Here is a 19,069-nt window from a genome sequence, read left to right on the forward strand (position 1 = left end):
CTCAGAAAGTCATGACAAATCCATCCATGAGCAATCGACCACGAGGGACGTCATTTGTGTTGGTGCGTAAGTAAGGATAGCGTCCGTAGAACTCAATGTATTTCGGTACAACCAACATGGCTGCCACATACGTGCTAAGAAAATCGTCGTCGTTCAGTTGCAGCTAGTTATGCCTGATTATCCTGTAAAGAGGAAGTCATTCTAGGACCTGCTGTAAACACGTCTAGGTTACAGTTTTTATTCAATGGCATCTTCCATGAATTCTCTGGAAGCGATTCAGAAAAAAATAGATGCTGTTAAACTCTTCCTCTCTGTTTCACTGAGCATCGCCAATGCCCACACTGTGGATTTCTACACTTGCGATGTATGGGACCAGTTCATGGCTGTGCCACCCGTGGAGGTCTTGACAGAGATCACTTTGAATGGTGACCACAAGAGGGCGCCAGAACATTACTTAAATCATGGCAATGGTACAGTAAGTGTTATTTTGTCGATGGTTCATTGACAAATATGAAATGTTTCATATGTAATTGTTATTACACGGTTGTAATAGTTATCAAAGTCAAAATATAGAATAAAATAAACAAAGGACAACTGTTATGTTTCTTTTTTTTTACTCTCGAAAAGCCAAGAAGATCACCTTTGGTTTCTGTGATGATAGTAAGCGCCTGGTGGATGTGGCTGAGCTCTTGGAGGCTGCCTATGCCCACTCCCTGCCTGGCCTCGGGGTCTGTGTGGGCCGCACAGAGCTACTGCAATCCCTCAGACACACTGACAACGCTCAACCCCTGGAGGAAGGTACAAAAGAATGGACATTATCCTAACCTATAGGGGAACTGTTTGTTTTACATTTTAGTCATTTAGCAGACACTCTTATCCAGAGCGACTTACAGTAGTGAATGCATACATTTAATTTTTATTTTTGTTTTTTTGTTTTTGTACTGGCCCCCCGTGGGATTCAAACCCACAACCCTGGCGTTGCACACACCATGCTGGCGTTGCAAACACCATGCTCTACCAACTGAGCCACAAGTCCAAGGCCTTGGTTCTGTCATTGCAACATACTGTCATTAGTGTCACTGATATAGAAATATAATTACTATCTATTTATAGTATTTCTATGGTCACTGACACTATGTTTGGTCACAGGTCTCTCAATAGCAATGCACAGATAGTGTACAGTTTTGCCATCCATGCAAGGATTCACGGACATTGCACATGTGTGTCCATTGGCAGTTCCAGCTGCTGTGGTGGAGAGTGATGAGTTTATGAACTCCAAGAAGTCCCACGAGGTGCAGGCCATGTCAGAGGTGGTGGCCAGCCTAGCCCAGCGCTGCCGGGTCAAACAGGTGAGACACAACCGGGTCTCATTTTAGCAGGCACAAAACAGAAGAAAACACTCTGAAACAGATCCAGGTACTATCTGATATTGTGGGATAAGAAACTCTCTTCTGTTTAAAACGTTAATGTTTTGCTACCGTGTGCCCTGGCCCTGACCACAACAGTGTTCTTCAATCCTGCTCCTGAGTACCTACAAGGTGTATGCATGCTTTTGTTCCAGCCTTACACACCCGACCCAACTTATCAAGGGCTTGATGATTAGTTGATTAATTAAACAGTGGTGGGCTAGAACGAAAGCCTGAACACCCTATGAGTAGTGCACCCAAGACAAGCTTGAACAACATCGACTGGACTACATTATTTTCTGACCCATCACAATAAATCTTTGTCTCCCAGGTGATTGACGTGGGCTCGGGGAAAGGTTACCTGTGCTCCTTCCTGTCGCTGCGGTACGGCCTCCAGGTGTACGGCATTGACTCGTCCAGCAGCAACACGCACGGCGCCCAGGAGAGGAACAGGAAGCTCAAGAAGTACTCCCGGGCCTACCAGAGGCACAGCAAAGCCAATAGAACTCTGACAGTGATGCCCCCTTCAGGCCAGGAGGACTTGGAGGATATTGCACCGGGTGAGAGAGAGAGAGAGGATATGGTTAAGATGAGTGGGGATGCAGAGAAGGAGGAGGGGAGGAGAGACGGGGAGGCACAGACCAACACAACAGGGTTAACAGATCGGAATGAGGAAGATGCAATGACATCACTTACCTCCGCCATTTTGTTAGAGGACAATTCCCTTCCAGAGTTGGACCAAAGTGACCCAGCCTCAGCTCCAGAGGATCCTTTTCTCAGTGCCCTGTGTGTGGGCATGGTGGAGCCCACCTCCCCCCGGGGTCCCCCCAGTGAGTTGAGCCTGGAGGAGAGGGAGAGGAGGAAGAGGGAGAACCTGGAGAGGAAGGCTAGGAGCTGGGTTAACAGTGGTGGCATGGGCAGCGGCATGCTGTACTCACCTCTGACCTCCTACGTTACCGCGGAGACGGAGCTCAAAGAGATTATTGGGGAGTTAGAGGTAGGTGACACTCACTGTCGACCAATAAGACAACGACAACGGCAAAACCATGCTCTTTTGAATGCAAATGTCACCAACTGCGGTTGTGTGGCAATTAATTAATTTAGATAGCTAAAGTCCCTAAGATTCATATTCACACCATAGTACATACACATTCAAGTAGACATTTTCTTTCAAGTGTGTGCTTGTGTCAGTGTGCCTATAATATAATTGTATGATCACTGATGCCAGCTCTGCATCACATTGCTAATGTAGGCCTGTTTCAGTGCTGAGGCCGCTCTCCCTGTTTTCCAAACCCAGGATGCGGTCATGGTTGGTCTGCACACGTGTGGAGACCTGGCGCCCAGCACCCTGCGCATGTTTGTGGCCAAACGGGAGCTCCTCTCTGTCTGCAGCGTTGGCTGCTGCTACCACCTTCTCTCTGAGGAGTTTGATCCCACCAGACAAGGTAATTACATGGCCAGGGGGAAAGTAAAGGTTGGGACACAGTGAGTGTGTGTGAGAGTGTGTGTGTGTTTTTGAAGAATAGGTTATTATTAATATGTTTTACTTATTCTTTGGTCAGTGTATGTTTTTCCGCTACTCAACCCTCATTGTGAGTCGCAACTCAAATGACACCTCAATTGGTGGGTCACGAAGCAAAATAGTTTGGGAACCCCTGGACTTCATGACTTGACTTAAACCCTTTTGCTCTTTGAGGAGCATAGATCCTTCACAAAGTTCCTCCAGTGGGAATGGACTAGATACTGTTGGTTAGAATGACAGTGTCACTCACCTATCAAGTCCATTCAGATCAGTCAGAGGGACAGGGAAAGGAGGCAGTGGACTTACCATCTAATTACCAACCTGGTGTACAGAGAGGCTTTTGTGTATTCCCCAAGGGAAAGGCTTCGATTTCATTCATTCATTAGGTACACATGTATACATGCATGCATACATTCATACATACATACAGTATGCAGGCAGGAAGGTACAGTCACCAGCACACAGACCCACCCTCCTCCACCCCTTAGAGAACATATGGTTTCCATTGTGGAAATCTCAACCAGAGCCAAACTCTTACGTAGGACTACAGACTGCAACTGCCTCCTCTCCCCCACTAGGAGACCTGCAACCTGTCCACCGACGTCCCCCAGTTTTTATGCCTCCTCTCCCCCACTAGGAGACCTGCAACCTGTCCACAGACGTCCCCCCAGTTTTTATGCCTCCTCTCCCCCACTAGGAGACCTGCAACCTGTCCACAGACGTCCCCCAGTTTTTATGCCTCCTCTCCCCACTAGGAGACCTGCAACCTGTCCACCGACGTCCCCCAGTTTTTATGCCTCCTCTCCCCCACTAGGAGACCTGCAACCTGTCCACCGACGTCCCCCAGTTTTTATGCCTCCTCTCCCCCACTAGGAGACCTGCAACCTGTCCACAGACGTCCCCCAGTTTTTATGCCTCCTCTCCCCCACTAGGAGACCTGCAACCTGTCCACAGACGTCCCCCAGTTTTTATGCCTCCTCTCCCCCACTAGGAGACCTGCAACCTGTCCACAGACGTCCCCCAGTTTTTATGCCTCCTCTCCCCCACTAGGAGACCTGCAACCTGTCCACAGACGTCCCCCAGTTTTTATGCCTCCTCTCCCCCACTAGGAGACCTGCAACCTGTCCACAGACGTCCCCCCAGTTTTTATGCCTCCTCTCCCCCACTAGGAGACCTGCAACCTGTCCACCGACGTCCCCCAGTTTTTATGCCTCCTCTCCCCCACTAGGAGACCTGCAACCTGTCCACCGACGTCCCCCAGTTTTTATGCCTCCTCTCCCCCACTAGGAGACCTGCAACCTGTCCACCGACGTCCCCCAGTTTTTATGCCTCCTCTCCCCCACTAGGAGACCTGCAACCTGTCCACCGACGTCCCCCAGTTTTTATGCCTCCTCTCACCCACTAGGAGACCTGCAACCTGTCCACCGACGTCCCCCAGTTTTTATGCTAATCATAATTCTGTCACCCTGCACTGTCTACATTGTCACTCTCACCAGCCCAAGGGAAGCATAATTCTCTCACACGCCAAATATGAAGTAGCATAAACACTGATGTGGGTTGATGAGTTGGGCACACAGCCAACTAGCGCTCTCTAGATTCGGTTAGCTAAGAAGAGACTGTTAGAATCATTGAATGGATTTATCGTCTCAGGATAACAGTTTAGAGGATTGCAAATGTGATATTTTTGACCCGCTAATGTTCAGGTGTTGAATTGGATATGATTTATCCAGCATGTATTCTGACTTCATATGAGAGCGCTGTAGTATTTGTATTCCAATCACACTTAATCATTCCCGAAAAAACTTCATTAAGTCATCATTCTAAATGTACAATACACTAAGAAAGATCTACTCTACACAGAATATAAAGACCCATAGGGCTATAGTATAGAAAACACTATCTACTCTACACAGAATATAAAGACCCATAGGGCTATAGTATAGAAAACACTATCTACTCTACACAGAATATAAAGACCCATAGGGCTATAGTATAGAAAACACTATCTACTCTACACAGAATATAAAGACCCATAGGGCTATAGTATAGAAAACACTATCTACTCTACACAGAATATAAAGACCCATAGGGCTATAGTATAGAAAACACTATCTACTCTACACAGAATATAAAGACCCATAGGGCTATAGTATAGAAAACACTATCTACTCTACACAGAATATAAAGACCCATAGGGCTATAGTATAGAAAACACTATCTACTCTACAGAATATAAAGACCCATAGGGCTATAGTATAGAAAACACTATCTACTCTACACAGAATATAAAGACCCATAGGGCTATAGTATAGAAAACACTATCTACTCTACACAGAATATAAAGACCCATAGGGCTATAGTATAGAAAACACTATCTACTCTACACAGAATATAAAGACCCATAGGGCTATAGTATAGAAAACACAAAGGCAAGGAGACTTGTCTGATACATGGACCTGCAGCTGAAAGGTCAACAGTAAATAGTCCATAGTAGTGTCTATATCCTGTCCCCTTGCTTTTTTCCCCTCCAATTTACAATACATTTGTTTCCCTGAAATCAACAGTGAAATATTTTCTCTTATAAACCGGGTGGTTCAAACACTGAATGCTGATTGGCTGAAAGCTGTGGTATATCAGACCATATACCACGGGTATGACAAAACATTTATTTTTACTGCTCTAATTACGTTGTTAACCAGTTTATAATAGCAATAAGGCACCTCAGGGGTTTGTGGTATATGGCCAATATACCGCGGATAATGGCTGTGTCCAAGCACTCTGCATTGCGTCGTGCGGGGGAACAGCCCGTAGCCGTGGTATATTGGCCATATACCACACCCCCTCGGGCCTTATTGCTTAAGTCTACATTCCGCAATTCTTTTAACCTAGAAGACTCAATATCATGTGGTTCTTTTCTCCCTGTCATAGCTAGATATACATTTAGCTTCAGACAGATGTGATTGGTCAGAATGTTAGGTCCAGCTGCTCCCCTATCCCTCCTTTATGAGGTATGAAACCTGGAATCCTCTCTGTGTGTGATGACAACCCCTGCGTGCTTTTAACAGTGATTCGGCACCGTGGCGTGGTGAGCTGCTTCCTATCACACTTTCTCTCTTAACACTGCGACCCCTGACCTGTTACTCACCACTCTGTTGGGTTCGCCAATAATGACATCACAGCATTTTGATTGAAAACACTTTAGTTGTGCCAGACGTCCTTGCATGCTTCTCGCTCCTTCTTCCTCTATCTCTCTCTCGCTGTCCCGGCCTTGCAAAGAATTCTGGGATGCGGGCCAAACCCTGCATTGTACTACCTCACCCTAAAAGATGGGAACCCAAACCACTAAAAGAGCTCAAGACTATAAGAGTGTGGAGATCCTTAGCTAAGTCGTATAGGAAACATCCATTCAATTGTGTCATATGGAACGATAGCCACTGGACTGCACCATTCGTCATAGTCATTCAGTCTGGTGGATTTAGCCGAGTGTGAGACCCATCATCTGATGTGAGGTCAGCTTCCCTTAACAACGTAAACTGGCCCGGGACCAGTCCTTAAGGTTGTGAAGTAAGCGTGCCGCAGAGCCCTAGAGCCACTGGGTCTCCTTCTTCCTGACTGTTGGGAACTAACAGATGCCTCGTCGCACGCTACAATATTAGAAACACTTGTGTGTGTGTGTATGTGCCAGGGAAGGGGGCGAACAGTGCTTGGCCCTCGAGACGTGGTCAGTTCAGTGTGGCTGAGATAAGGCTAGCGTGCTAGCGAAATGTAAACACTCCACAACATACACTGTAAGCTAGCCTTCAAACTCTAGCAAAGCCTGTCTGCTCCAATTGACTCTGACCAGGACTGCCTCTGCTAATACCACTACCATGTGTTCAACAGGAGTGGAGTCAAAGAGCAAGGTGGCTAAGGGGTTAGCGACGCCCGCGCTCTCGGGCTTTTCGAGTTTGAAACTTCAAAGCTAGTTTGGGAAGTCTCTGAATAGCATTAATGTTTCACTTCATTCTCTCTCCCTCTCTCCCTTTGGACTTTTGTTGGTGGCCTGTCATCTACCATAGTCACACTTTCCTATGGTGTTAAATACACGGTGCAGTTCTGACACAGCTGGTGTTAAAGTGTGTGTGTTTGTTTGTTTCAGAGTGTCCAAGCAGCAGCGTGTGTGGTTTCCCCCTGAGTGGCTACGTGAGGGAGCAGTCCTGGTTCTGTGGCAGAAATGCCAGGATGTCGGCGTGTCTGGTGAGCTTGACTCACCTTAGGTGACAAATATTTAGCCAACTGTCATTTGCTATATATATATATATATATATATATATATACACCACTGAACAGAAATATAAAGGCAACATATAATGTATTGGTCCCATGTTTCATCAGCTGAAATAAAAAAATCTCTGATTTTGTACATACTTTTGTTTACATCCCTGTTAGTGACCATTTCTCCTTTGCTAAAATAATCCATCAACCTGACAGGTGTGGCATATCAAGAAGCTTATTAAACAGCATGATTCTTACACAGGTGCACCTTGTGCTGACGACAATAAAAGGCCACTCTAATATCTGCAGTTTTGTCACACAACACAATGCCACTGACGTCTCAAGTTGAGGGAGCATGCAATTGGCATGCTGACTGCAGGAATGTCCACCAGAGCTGTTGCCAGAGAATTTAATGTTAATTTCTCTACCATAATCCGCCTCCAACGTCGTTCTAGAGAATTTGACAGTACGTCCAACCGGCCTCACAACCGCAGACCACGTGTATGGTGTTGCGTGGGCGAGCGATTTGCTGATGTCAACGTTGTGAACAGAGTGCCCCATGGTGGCGGTGAGATTATGGTATGGGCAGGCATAAGCTATGGGCAACAAACACAATTTCATTTTATCAATGGCAATTTGAATTCACAGAGATATCGTGATGAGATCCTGAGGCACATTGGTGTACCATTCATCCGCCACCATCACCTCATGTTTCAGCATGATAATGCGTGGTCCCATGTCGCAAGGATCTGTACACAATTCCTGGAAGCTGAAAATGTCCCGTTCTTCCATGGCCTGAATACTCACCAGACATGTTACCCATTGAGCATGTTTGGGATGCTCTGGATTGATGTGAACGACAGCGTGTTCCAGTTCCCGCCAATATCCAGCAACTTCGCACATCCATTGAAGAGGAGTGGGACAACATTCCACAGGCCACAATTAACAGCCTGATCAACTCTATGCAAAGGAGATGTGTCGCGCTGTATGAGGCAAATGGTGGTCACACCAGATACTGACCGGTTTTCTGAGCCACGCCCTACTTTGTTTTGAAGGTATCTGTGACCAACAGATGCATATCTTTATTCCCAGTCATGTGAAATCCATAGATTAGGGCCTAATTAATTTATTTGAATTGATTTCCTTATATGAACTGTAACTCAGTAAAGTCTTTGAAATTGTTGCATTTTATATTTTTGTTCAGTATAATATTTCTGTCAGCAACGCTTTAATGCACCGTCTTTCAACTAGACAGTATAGTTGAGGGCACTATACGGTTAGGTTGTGCCACAGTATTGACTTTTTAGTGCCCACAACTGTTCAATGCTGTACAGTTGGTCCTCAGTCTGTTATTGTAGTGAGACTAACTAATTGATATCTTCTACCTTTTGAGTACCACATGTTGTAAGAGCAATGTAACTATTTTAACTCTGTTGTGACCCCAGGGAGAGTCCATTCATGGGGTCCAAATAAATACTGAATACTTAATAACATTTCACTTTATTTTCTCTTGTTCAGGCTTTGGAGAGAGTTGCCAAGGGCCAAGGGGTAAGTACTATATACATGTATATCTATACGTTGGACACATTTGGCCAAACTACACTTCAATGAGTTGTCTGTGTGAGAATGACATCATGAAATCACACTTCAATGAGTTGTCTGTGTGAGAATGACATCATGAAATCACACTTCAATGAGTTGTCTGTGTGAGAATGACATCATGAAATCACACTTCAATGAGTTGTCTGTGTGAGAATGACATCATGAAATCACACTTCAATGAGTTGTCTGTGTGAGAATGACATCATGCAATCACACTTCAATGAGTTTTTTTGGTTGCTACAAATTTGTGCTCATCAAAGATAATCAAAGCTGATCAATTGAATGATTGCATCCAGCATCTGGCCACGTGCGTTTCCCAAACGCTACAGATCCTGTTTTTATATGACGCCTTCCAGAGCAAATGGATACGGATGCCTTAGAGAACACTGTTCCATACATCTCCAGGGTCTTTCACATACAATAAGGCCTGATTGAGACTTACAATACGATAGATATTTGAGCCGCCGACCTTAGTCTGCATCCCAAGTGGCACCCTATTCCCTATATAGTGCACTACTTTTGACAAGGGCCCATAGGGCATCCCATAGGGCTCTGGTCAAAAGTAGTGCACTATATAGGGATAGGGTGCCGCTTGGGACGCTAGCATGCGGGGTCAAACCCGTTACACGATACTGCCCGGACCATTCATAAATCATTGTTCTGAATATTAATGTAATCACTAAGGGATGGGATTGCATGCTTAAACGGCAGCTCGCGTCCAACAACCAGTCTGATTGCACTCAGATCATATGTTGAGTTTGGTATAAGCATTGGGCATTGTCATAAAAACGTTTCCTCCAATGGGTTTTAATACGCACCCTAATCACTGGCAGAGAGTGAATGAATATCTCAAGAAAATAGTTTTTTTGTAAGTGAAGACAACATGGGATCTTTGTTTATTTTGTGTCTCCCACAGATTCAGATGGAGTCACTCTTCTATAGGGCCGTCCTCCATGTGATTCTAAAGGATCACTACAGCTCCTTTAAAAGGTAGGTTTGGTCTCCCTAATCCATGTGATTCTAAAGGATCACTACAGCTCCTTTAAAAGGTAGGTTTAGTCTCCCTAATCCATGTGATTCTAAAGGATCACTACAGCTCCTTTAAAAGGTAGGTTTGGTCTCCCTAATCCATGTGATTCTAAAGGATCACTACAGCTCCTTTAAAAGGTAGGTTTAGTCTCCCTAATCCATGTTATTCTAAAGGATCACTACAGCTCCTTTAAAAGGTAGGTTTGGTCTCCCTAATCCATGTGATTCTAAAGGATCACTACAGCTCCTTTAAAAGGTAGGTTTGGTCTCCCTAATCCATGTGATTCTAAAGGATCACTACAGCTCCTTTAAAAGGTAGGTTTAGTCTCCCTAATCCATGTGATTCTAAAGGATCACTACAGCTCCTTTAAAAGGTAGGTTTGGTCTCCCTAATCCATGTGATTCTAAAGGATCACTACAGCTCCTTTAAAAGGTAGGTTTGGTCTCCCTAATCCATGTGATTCTAAAGGATCACTACAGCTCCTTTAAAAGGTAGGTTTGGTCTCCCTAATCCATGTGATTCTAAAGGATCACTACAGCTCCTTTAAAAGGTAGGTTTGGTCTCCCTAATCCATGTGATTCTAAAGGATCACTACAGCTCCTTTAAAAGGTAGGTTTGGTCTCCCTAATCCATGTGATTCTAAAGGATCACTACAGCTCCTTTAAAAGGTAGGTTTGGTCTCCCTAATCCATGTGATTCTAAAGGATCACTACAGCTCCTTTAAAAGGTAGGTTTAGTCTCCCTAATCCATGTGATTCTAAAGGATCACTACAGCTCCTTTAAAAGGTAGGTTTGGTCTCCCTAATCCATGTGATTCTAAAGGATCACTACAGCTCCTTTAAAAGGTAGGTTTGGTCTCCCTAATCCATGTGATTCTAAAGGATCACTACAGCTCCTTTAAAAGGTAGGTTTGGTCTCCCTAATCCATGTGATTCTAAAGGATCACTACAGCTCCTTTAAAAGGTAGGTTTGGTCTCCCTAATCCATGTGATTCTAAAGGATCACTACAGCTCCTTTAAAAGGTAGGTTTGGTCTCCCTAATCCATGTGATTCTAAAGGATCACTACAGCTCCTTTAAAAGGTAGGTTTAGTCTCCCTAATCCATGTGATTCTAAAGGATCACTACAGCTCCTTTAAAAGGTAGGTTTGGTCTCCCTAATCCATGTGATTCTAAAGGATCACTACAGCTCCTTTAAAAGGTAGGTTTGGTCTCCCTAATCCATGTGATTCTAAAGGATCACTACAGCTCCTTTAAAAGGTAGGTTTGGTCTCCCTAATCCATGTGATTCTAAAGGATCACTACAGCTCCTTTAAAAGGTAGGTTTGGTCTCCCTAATCCATGTGATTCTAAAGGATCACTACAGCTCCTTTAAAAGGTAGGTTTGGTCTCCCTAATCCATGTGATTCTAAAGGATCACTACAGCTCCTTTAAAAGGTAGGTTTGGTCTCCCTAATCCATGTGATTCTAAAGGATCACTACAGCTCCTTTAAAAGGTAGGTTTGGTCTCCCTAATCCATGTGATTCTAAAGGATCACTACAGCTCCTTTAAAAGGTAGGTTTGGTCTCCCTAATCCATGTGATTCTAAAGGATCACTACAGCTCCTTTAAAAGGTAGGTTTAGTCTCCCTAATCCATGTGATTCTAAAGGATCACTACAGCTCCTTTAAAAGGTAGGTTTGGTCTCCCTGGTTACGGAGACTACTGAGAGAGTCCAGGTGCCCCTGTCTTGGGGAGTCTGCAGTACCGTTGACAAAACCTGTTAGCTTTTGCTCTAGTGGGTTTTTACTGGCCCTCATTTTATGGTTTGTGGCCACTTTGTAAGAATCTCCACTTACTCAAATTCATTCAGCTAGGATACAAAAAACACAGACTTCTGATGTGAAGATACAACAAGGGTATTCTCTACCCCTCTAGCTGAAGCTGTGGTCAATAGTAATTTTGAACATTGTAAGGAGCAGCACACAATGTAAGATCCATCAGACTTCCTGAATGGGTTGTTGACTGCTGCTGGGTAAAGTAGAACAAGTGAAGAGGAATGATTGATCCTGGTGAAGACAGTTGGTCTTCTCAGCCCCATAGAGACAGGGGAGGTACCCTCTGTATTACACACACACACACAAACACACACAATGACAACCACACACATGATGGCAACCTCACACCTCTCACTGACACACCCCTCACTGAGTGAAGTCAGGATCCCATACCTCATGAATGGACCTGACCACCTCTCTACTGTTGCATGTGTGATGACCGTTTCACTTTGGTTGCCAGGGTGTTGTAGCGTAGTGTAGCAAGGGAGGAAAAATAAGAGAGGGAAGAGGAGAATCGGATGCCTATGACTTAATATACACTGGTAGGCTGATTTCAGCGATGGTGATTTGGGGGTTGAAAGAGCTGTCTTCACGTGTGTGTCGTTGGCAGCGAGAAGCGTGTGGGGAACGTCTACTCCAAGGCCACCTCATTCGTGGACTACGTCTGGAGAGCCCTCCGGAGGCTGGAGCTGGACGAGTCAAAGGTCAGTGATGGGAGATATCAAAATATTAGGACGTTTTGGGAACAGACTTGGGAATGTTCTTCAGAGCAACACATCCTCAGGGGGAATCCCACACTGCTGCTTTGGACACCAGGAAAGCAACCCGTAATGGATTTGGTGTAAAAAAAACAACAACAGCGTATTCTTGGCGTAAGATGTGAAATCCCGGCGAGAGGACAGGCTTTTAGCATAGCTCTGTACAATTGAACTGACAGTAACGATCATCTGTAACGGTACCTGAAGTCCCTGTACAGTTGAACGTCTTTGGTTGCTCTACACCATCTTTGAAACTGACATATGGAATCTAAAGGGCTGTTTAGAAATGGACAAGTTGTGTAATGTGCACCTAGAGTACTGTGTGATCATGGGTAAGGCATGTCTGAACTGGCTCCCTCGAGTCGTTCTATAAATGAGAGGTTTGTTGCTCGTAAAGCCTGGGATTAAAAGTGTTCAATGGGTTGTGTGTTACCACTCTCATGTTACTCACCTATCACCTCCACACATGACTCTGCTCTGTCTCTAACACTTCCCACATTCTTCTCTTTATCCCTCCCTCCCTCTCTCTCCCATCTCTCCCTCCTCCATCTCTCTTTCACTACCTCTTCTCTGCCTCTCGCCCTCCCTCCCTCTCTCTCCCATCTCTCCCTCCTCCATCTCTCTTTCACTACCTCTTCTCTGCCTCTCGCCCTCTCTCCCTCCTTCCCTCTCGACCAGCTGTCTGACGGTGTCATACAGGGTTACCACGACACATACCGACCCAGGATGGTTGAGATGGAGGCCTTTAACATGGTAGGTCCCAACTGGGATACCGTAGCACTACTACCTAGAGGAAGTATCATCACTCTGAATGAATGGCTCACACAGGACTTCTATGGCTATAGGAGCATTGATTCTCTTTGTCCAGCACTTTCTGTTTTAGAGCGGTTCACGTTTACACAACTCCCTCAATGACTTGTGTAAACTCTACTCTGTGTAAATAATCTGTCAATTAAGTGATATTTTTACTGTCCTCAGGCTGCTAATGAAACCTAGTTTTGAAATCAGAGGTGTTCTATTTCAGTGATGTTACAACAGCCATGCCCTTGCTCTGCTTTGATAAGGTACCTAGTTGTATTCCGTTGGATCCCATAGTGTTGATGTACACTTAACAGAAGTACACTTAAAACTAGTGTTTACTGACCTGCTACCTGTGTTTACCCAGCTGAAGGTGACTTTGGCTCCCTGCATCGAGGGTCTGATTCTCCTGGACCGCCTCTGCTTCCTGAAAGAACAGGTACAGGACCAGCCTCAACCACAATGGCACACAACAGACTTGGGATGCATCTCAGTAGTCTAATGTGGCTGCCTCTCCTTGTCTCCTTCATATGCACTGATCTGAATAGGGATCGGTGAGACTAAAATGGTGGATGTCTATTGGGGATTTGCTTTCACCTGTCCAGTTCCTACAGGTCCGTGCAGATAAAGGAGAGGAGACAAGGGATGGGGTCCACTATTGAGATGCACCCCAACTACAGCACACCAATCAATGTTACTAAAAAAGGAGAGGCATCACTTCATCCTTGTTCATTCTCTGTCAATCCCTCCAACCTGTGGTCAGACACACACAGACACACACAGACACACACGAACACACACAGACACACACGAACACACACAGACACACGCAGGCCAGATATAGTGGTCCGGTCCCTATGACTTCAAACGGCCGCTGCTCGACACCAAACATCTCTTTTCCTCATTGTCCCATCATTACCAGTGTCTGGTTCCCCAGAGCTAAGTAGTGGGTGAGAACATGACCTCAGCCGCCAGACCAATGGAGGGAACTATTGTTTCTCCCTCCCAGCTACAAACAGAGGAGGTCTGGGCCTGGAACGCACATTGTCTGGCTAATTGCTATAGGGTGTGTTCATTGATTCACAATGTGATAGGACAAAACGCAGAAGGATTCTTGGAGTGTGGTTTTAGTGGCTTTCGCTGCTACAGAGACAATGGCTATACCGTTCAAGCCTGGTCCCAGATCTGTTTGTGCTGTATATGCAACATTGACCATAGAAGTTGGCTATACAGCAGAAACAGATTTGAGACCAGCCAAATACTGTACCTGTTTAGCTGTTCCATTCATGTTTTCTCAGAAGGGATTTTGGATGACGTGGTTATGTAGACTATTAGTTGTCTTCGGTCCATCTCTTTAAAGTGATACAGTGGTGTGGCCCTTAGAAGGGTTGAGCTATTTTCTGAATGACTTGGGTAGGGGAATAATGTAGTGATTATGACTGTTACGCGATGGCTTCTGCTTACGTCCGATGTTCCAGACACGTAGTCCCACCTTCCTGTTAGGTTCAGCCGTTTAGAATTTCTATTTTCCATTTCCTGCTCTGAGAACATGCTTTTAAAAAAAACTACTTTAAAACGCTCCACGTCGACACTCTTCAAATGTAATGCTGAGTGATCCTTGTGCCAATTTGTGATGAGTTCTCAAAGTTATCACACACATTACACGGCTATATGAAGAAACTCCCGATTCATATTTCATATGGAGTCCTTCCTATTGAAGTCATAGCGGTGTGTACTCAACGGACGTGTCCTTTAAGGCCCCTAAACTCAGCTCCTATAACTGCTGTATGTTTATCCATAGGTCTTGATGATTTGCTTGTCCCAAACATTAAAGGAGTATTGCGACTCGTTAAATTTCTCCGACGACAGATCACTTAAGTCGGGAGAAATCAGAGAGGACGCCATTAGGGTTGAGTTCGCGCTGTGGAGAGTTTGAGGTGTCCCCCTTATTACAGACCAGGGGTGTAACTTCACACCGTTGTACCCCGGGCCAAAACTAATGACGGTAATCTGTGATTTGAGTGATCGTAATGAGCTATCTAAGGTTGATGCCTTGTACAAAAGTGTTCCCTAACAGGAATATGTAACAGAAATTGATTAGAATGCAGATTTTTTTCCCAAGTTCAACCAAAAGTGTCCACACTCAAAATGACATATACTGTGTGTGAGCGTGCGTGCATGTGGTGGTCAGTGCAGACTGTTGATTTAGCTTTGTACAAAAGCATAGCTCTCAGTGCAGGCCTACCAAACACATGGAGCCATAATTGGTCAGTATCTGTAAGGTATCAAGCCAGACTGTGTTCAAACATAAAGACAGTGTTCAAACATGCTGCTTCCAGCCTGTCAGAGTCCACCTAACACAATATTTGCACAGATGTGACTACTCGAGGGAAACATTATAAAGATATTTTACAGGGGAGAGAGCAGTTCTCATCTGAGGCCCCTCGCGGCGTGGTTCAAAGACAAACTCTGCGGTGGTGTGTTTTGGGGGGGGGTCTTTGACGTTGTTTTCTAACTGTTTTTGTTCTTCTTGTCGTTGATGTCTGTTACAGGAAGACGTGGCGTTCTCCACTCTGGTGCAGCTCTTTGATCCGCTGTTGTCGCCGCGCTGTTACGGAGTTGTCGGAGTGAAGGCCCCTGGGACGGAGTTGTCAGAGTGAAGGCACCTGGGACGGCATCATAGAGTTCTTGGAGATGGGATAAACTGCATTTTCTGCCATTTGTATGTTTTATTTTATTCCATTTTTTGCTGACCATGATTTTAGTAAGGTTTTAATGTGATTATGTACTCCTTACTCAGTCACGTACAAATATGGGATCATTGTTTAGTGTTTTCTCTACTTTTGCCTCCTCTGGTTTCTGCCAGTCATACTGTACTATGGGGTGTACTATACCATATTGTATTAATACATCATTTTTAGAAGATAAAAAAGTTCCTGGTGTGTTTTCTGCTCTTTTCCCACCACAGCTGGTCTTTCTCTGAGTGCCTGCCTTAGAGGACCAAACATTAAAACCACATGGTTAAAGCACCTGGAAAAAACATCTCTCCTTCCCTCCCTCATTTCTCAACTCTTACCTCTGTCTTTTATTGATTTATTTATACTGAACAAAAATATAAATGCAACAATTTCAACGATTTTACTGAGTTACAGTTCATATAAGGAAATAAGTCAATTTAACGAAATAAATTAGTCCATGGATCCATGGATTTCACATGAATGGGCAGGGATGCAGCCATTGGTGGGCCTTGGAGGGCATAGGTCCACCCACTTGGGAGCCAGGCCCAGCAAATCAGAATGTGGTTTTCCCCAGAAAAGGTGTTTATTACAGACAGAAACACTCCTCAGCAACCCCCCACCCCCCCTCAGACAATCCCACAAGTGAAGAAGCAGGATGTGGAGCTTTGTGAGTGTTTTTAATTTGCACCCTTATGTAAACATTGTTCCACCCACATCTAGCACCCGATGTCACAGGAAGGCCAAAAAGATCATCAAGGACAACAACCACCCGAGCCACTGCCTGTTACCCTGCTACCATCCAGATGGCGGGGTCAGTACAGGTGCATCAAAGCTGGGACCGAGAGACTGAAAAACAGCTTTTATCTCAAGGCCATCACTGTTAAACAGCCATCACTAGCACAAAGAGGCTGCTGCCTACATACAGACTTGAAATCATTGGCCACTTGAATAAATTGATCACTAGTCACTTTAATAATGCCACTTTAATAATGCTTACATATCTTGCATTACTCATCTCATATGTATTTACTATATTCTATATCTATTGCATCTTAGCCTATGCTACTCGGTCATTGCTCATCCATATATTTACATATTCTTATTCCATTCCTTTACTTAGATTTGTGTGTATTAGGTAGTTGTTGTGGAATTGTTAGATGACTTGTTAGATATTGCTGCACTGTCGGAATTAGAAGCACAAGCATTTCGCTACATTCACAATAACATCTGCTAACCATGTGTATGTGACCAATAACATCTGCTAACCATGTGTATGTGACCAATAACATCTGCTAACCATGTGTATGTGACCAATAACATCTGCTAACCATGTGTATGTGATCAATAACATTTGATTTGATCTGTTCTGTGCATCGAATGGGGTTGGAGTCAAGGAAAAATAAACATTTGTTCCTCCCAAATATAACAATGTGCATTACATAAATATTCAAATAAAGTGTGTACATAAAATGTCTGTAAAACCACAACGAGGACATCGACCTATCAAGTAGGTTTTGATAAATCATTGGGTACAGTGCAGGAGTAGGCTGAAGTGATGAACGACAAGGCGTTAGTTCTCGTTCACATTTAAAACATAACATGCATGGACATTGTATCATTAACACTTCTGGGGAATAATGTCTGGAGGATGAAAATCCCAAAACATTCTCTTTTCCTCAGAGTATTATTTATATCACCTGTCTGATATCTTGACTTTCTCTATGCCACAAAACCTAAAGGTAGAAATGTCATGTTTTAGGTCATTATAATGTACAATTCAACTTTTACGTTCACTAATTCTCTGTTTGAGAGAATGAGAGGTTTTTCCTATATAATGCGTCCCACATTGACATTTAATCATGTAGATAACATGGGTGGGGGAGCACGTAAAATTGTGGGTGGCAGAAATATTCACAGTTCATTATATTGTTGCACTGTGCGCAGCCTCTGCATTTATAGCTACCATTCAGAAGATGGCGTAAAAGAGCCTGGCTCATTTTCATTTGTGGCTGGCAGTTGGCATGGACCAACTTGTTGCGTAAATTGCGACCTCTCCTATATACTATAAGTGGTGGGTTCTTAAATTCTGCTGGTAAAGCTGGGTCTGATGATAAAACATGCCAATGTTTCTTGACAGCATCTCCCACTTTGCGAGAGTTCAAAGTATATGTGGAGCCCCACAAAAGGACTTTATTACAGACAGAAATACTCCTCAGCACCCCTCCCTCAGACGATCCTGCAGGTGAAGAAGCTGGATGTGGAGATCCTGGATGTAATGCCAAATTCTCTAAAACAACATTGGAGGCAACTTATAGTAGAGAAAAGGAACATTAAATGATTTGGTAACAGCTCTTGTGGACATTTCTGCAGTCAGAATGCCAATTGCGCGCTCCCTCAAAACTTGAGACATCTGTGGCAAAACTGCACATTTTAGAGTGGCCTTTTATTGCCCATAGCACAAGGTGCACCTGTGTAATGATCATGCTGTTTAATCAGCTTCTTGATATGCCACACCTGTCAGGTGGATGGATTATCTTGGCAAAGGAGAAATGGTCACTAACAGGGATGTAAACAAATGTGTGCACAACATCTGAGAGAAATAACCCTTTTTGTGCATAGGAAACATTTCTGGGATAATTTTTCACCAGCTCATGAAACATGGGACCAACATTTTACATGTTGCGTTTATATTTTTGTTCAGTGTATTTCTTTGAGAGGCTGTTGAGTCCATACCTTCCTCTAAGTACATATTAACTACTCTGTATAACCTCTACACTAATGACTGCCAACTCAAACATATTTGGGGGACAATAAAGTTGTATTGTATTGAATTTGAGGGAACAATAGCTAGGGGCTGGTTAGGGGGGCCGCGATTCTCAGATTGGGATTGAGCAGTTTACCCTCCCCCACCCGTCGCCCCTGATAGGGAGGTCTGGAAACCCCATCAGCCAGGTCCTAACCAGGGGGAGCAGCGGAACGACTGAACAGAACAGGGGGCAAGGGGCACCCTCGACCCCTTTTAGTCCTCTGTCGTTTCCATCTTTTCATAAATCACTCGCACTTCCCATCTTTCCTTTTGAAGGCTGGTGCACTTCAGTACAGCCATGAATCAGGATAGTGGAAAGTACACATACACTTGAAGCAAA

The 19,069-nt window shown here is 44.4% G+C and overlaps 1 protein-coding gene across 4 annotated transcripts; it reads left to right on the forward strand.

The window, feature by feature from the left end:
- Positions 1 to 16,773, forward strand: LOC106576549 (probable methyltransferase-like protein 25). 4 transcript variants are annotated; one of them, XR_006760170.1, is made up of 13 exons: positions 1 to 470; positions 628 to 798; positions 1,237 to 1,349; positions 1,738 to 2,403; positions 2,704 to 2,851; positions 7,067 to 7,164; positions 8,701 to 8,730; positions 9,701 to 9,774; positions 12,240 to 12,333; positions 13,066 to 13,140; positions 13,553 to 13,624; positions 15,738 to 15,907; positions 16,154 to 16,771. XR_006760170.1 is itself a non-coding variant. In XM_045700036.1 (12 exons), exons 1-12 carry the CDS (start codon positions 245 to 247, stop codon positions 15,843 to 15,845), a joined length of 1,875 nt encoding a protein of 624 aa, XP_045555992.1. In that variant the 5' UTR covers positions 1 to 244; the 3' UTR covers positions 15,846 to 16,773. The 4 variants fall into 4 exon arrangements, 1 of the variants encoding a protein (XP_045555992.1); XR_006760169.1 differs by having other exon boundaries at positions 16,644 to 16,711; XM_045700036.1 differs by having other exon boundaries at positions 15,738 to 16,773.
- The last annotated feature ends 2,296 nt before the right edge of the window (positions 16,774 to 19,069 follow it).

This window comes from Salmo salar, chromosome ssa17, assembly GCF_905237065.1.
Source record: "Salmo salar chromosome ssa17, Ssal_v3.1, whole genome shotgun sequence".
NCBI classification, from domain to species: domain Eukaryota; kingdom Metazoa; phylum Chordata; class Actinopteri; order Salmoniformes; family Salmonidae; genus Salmo; species Salmo salar.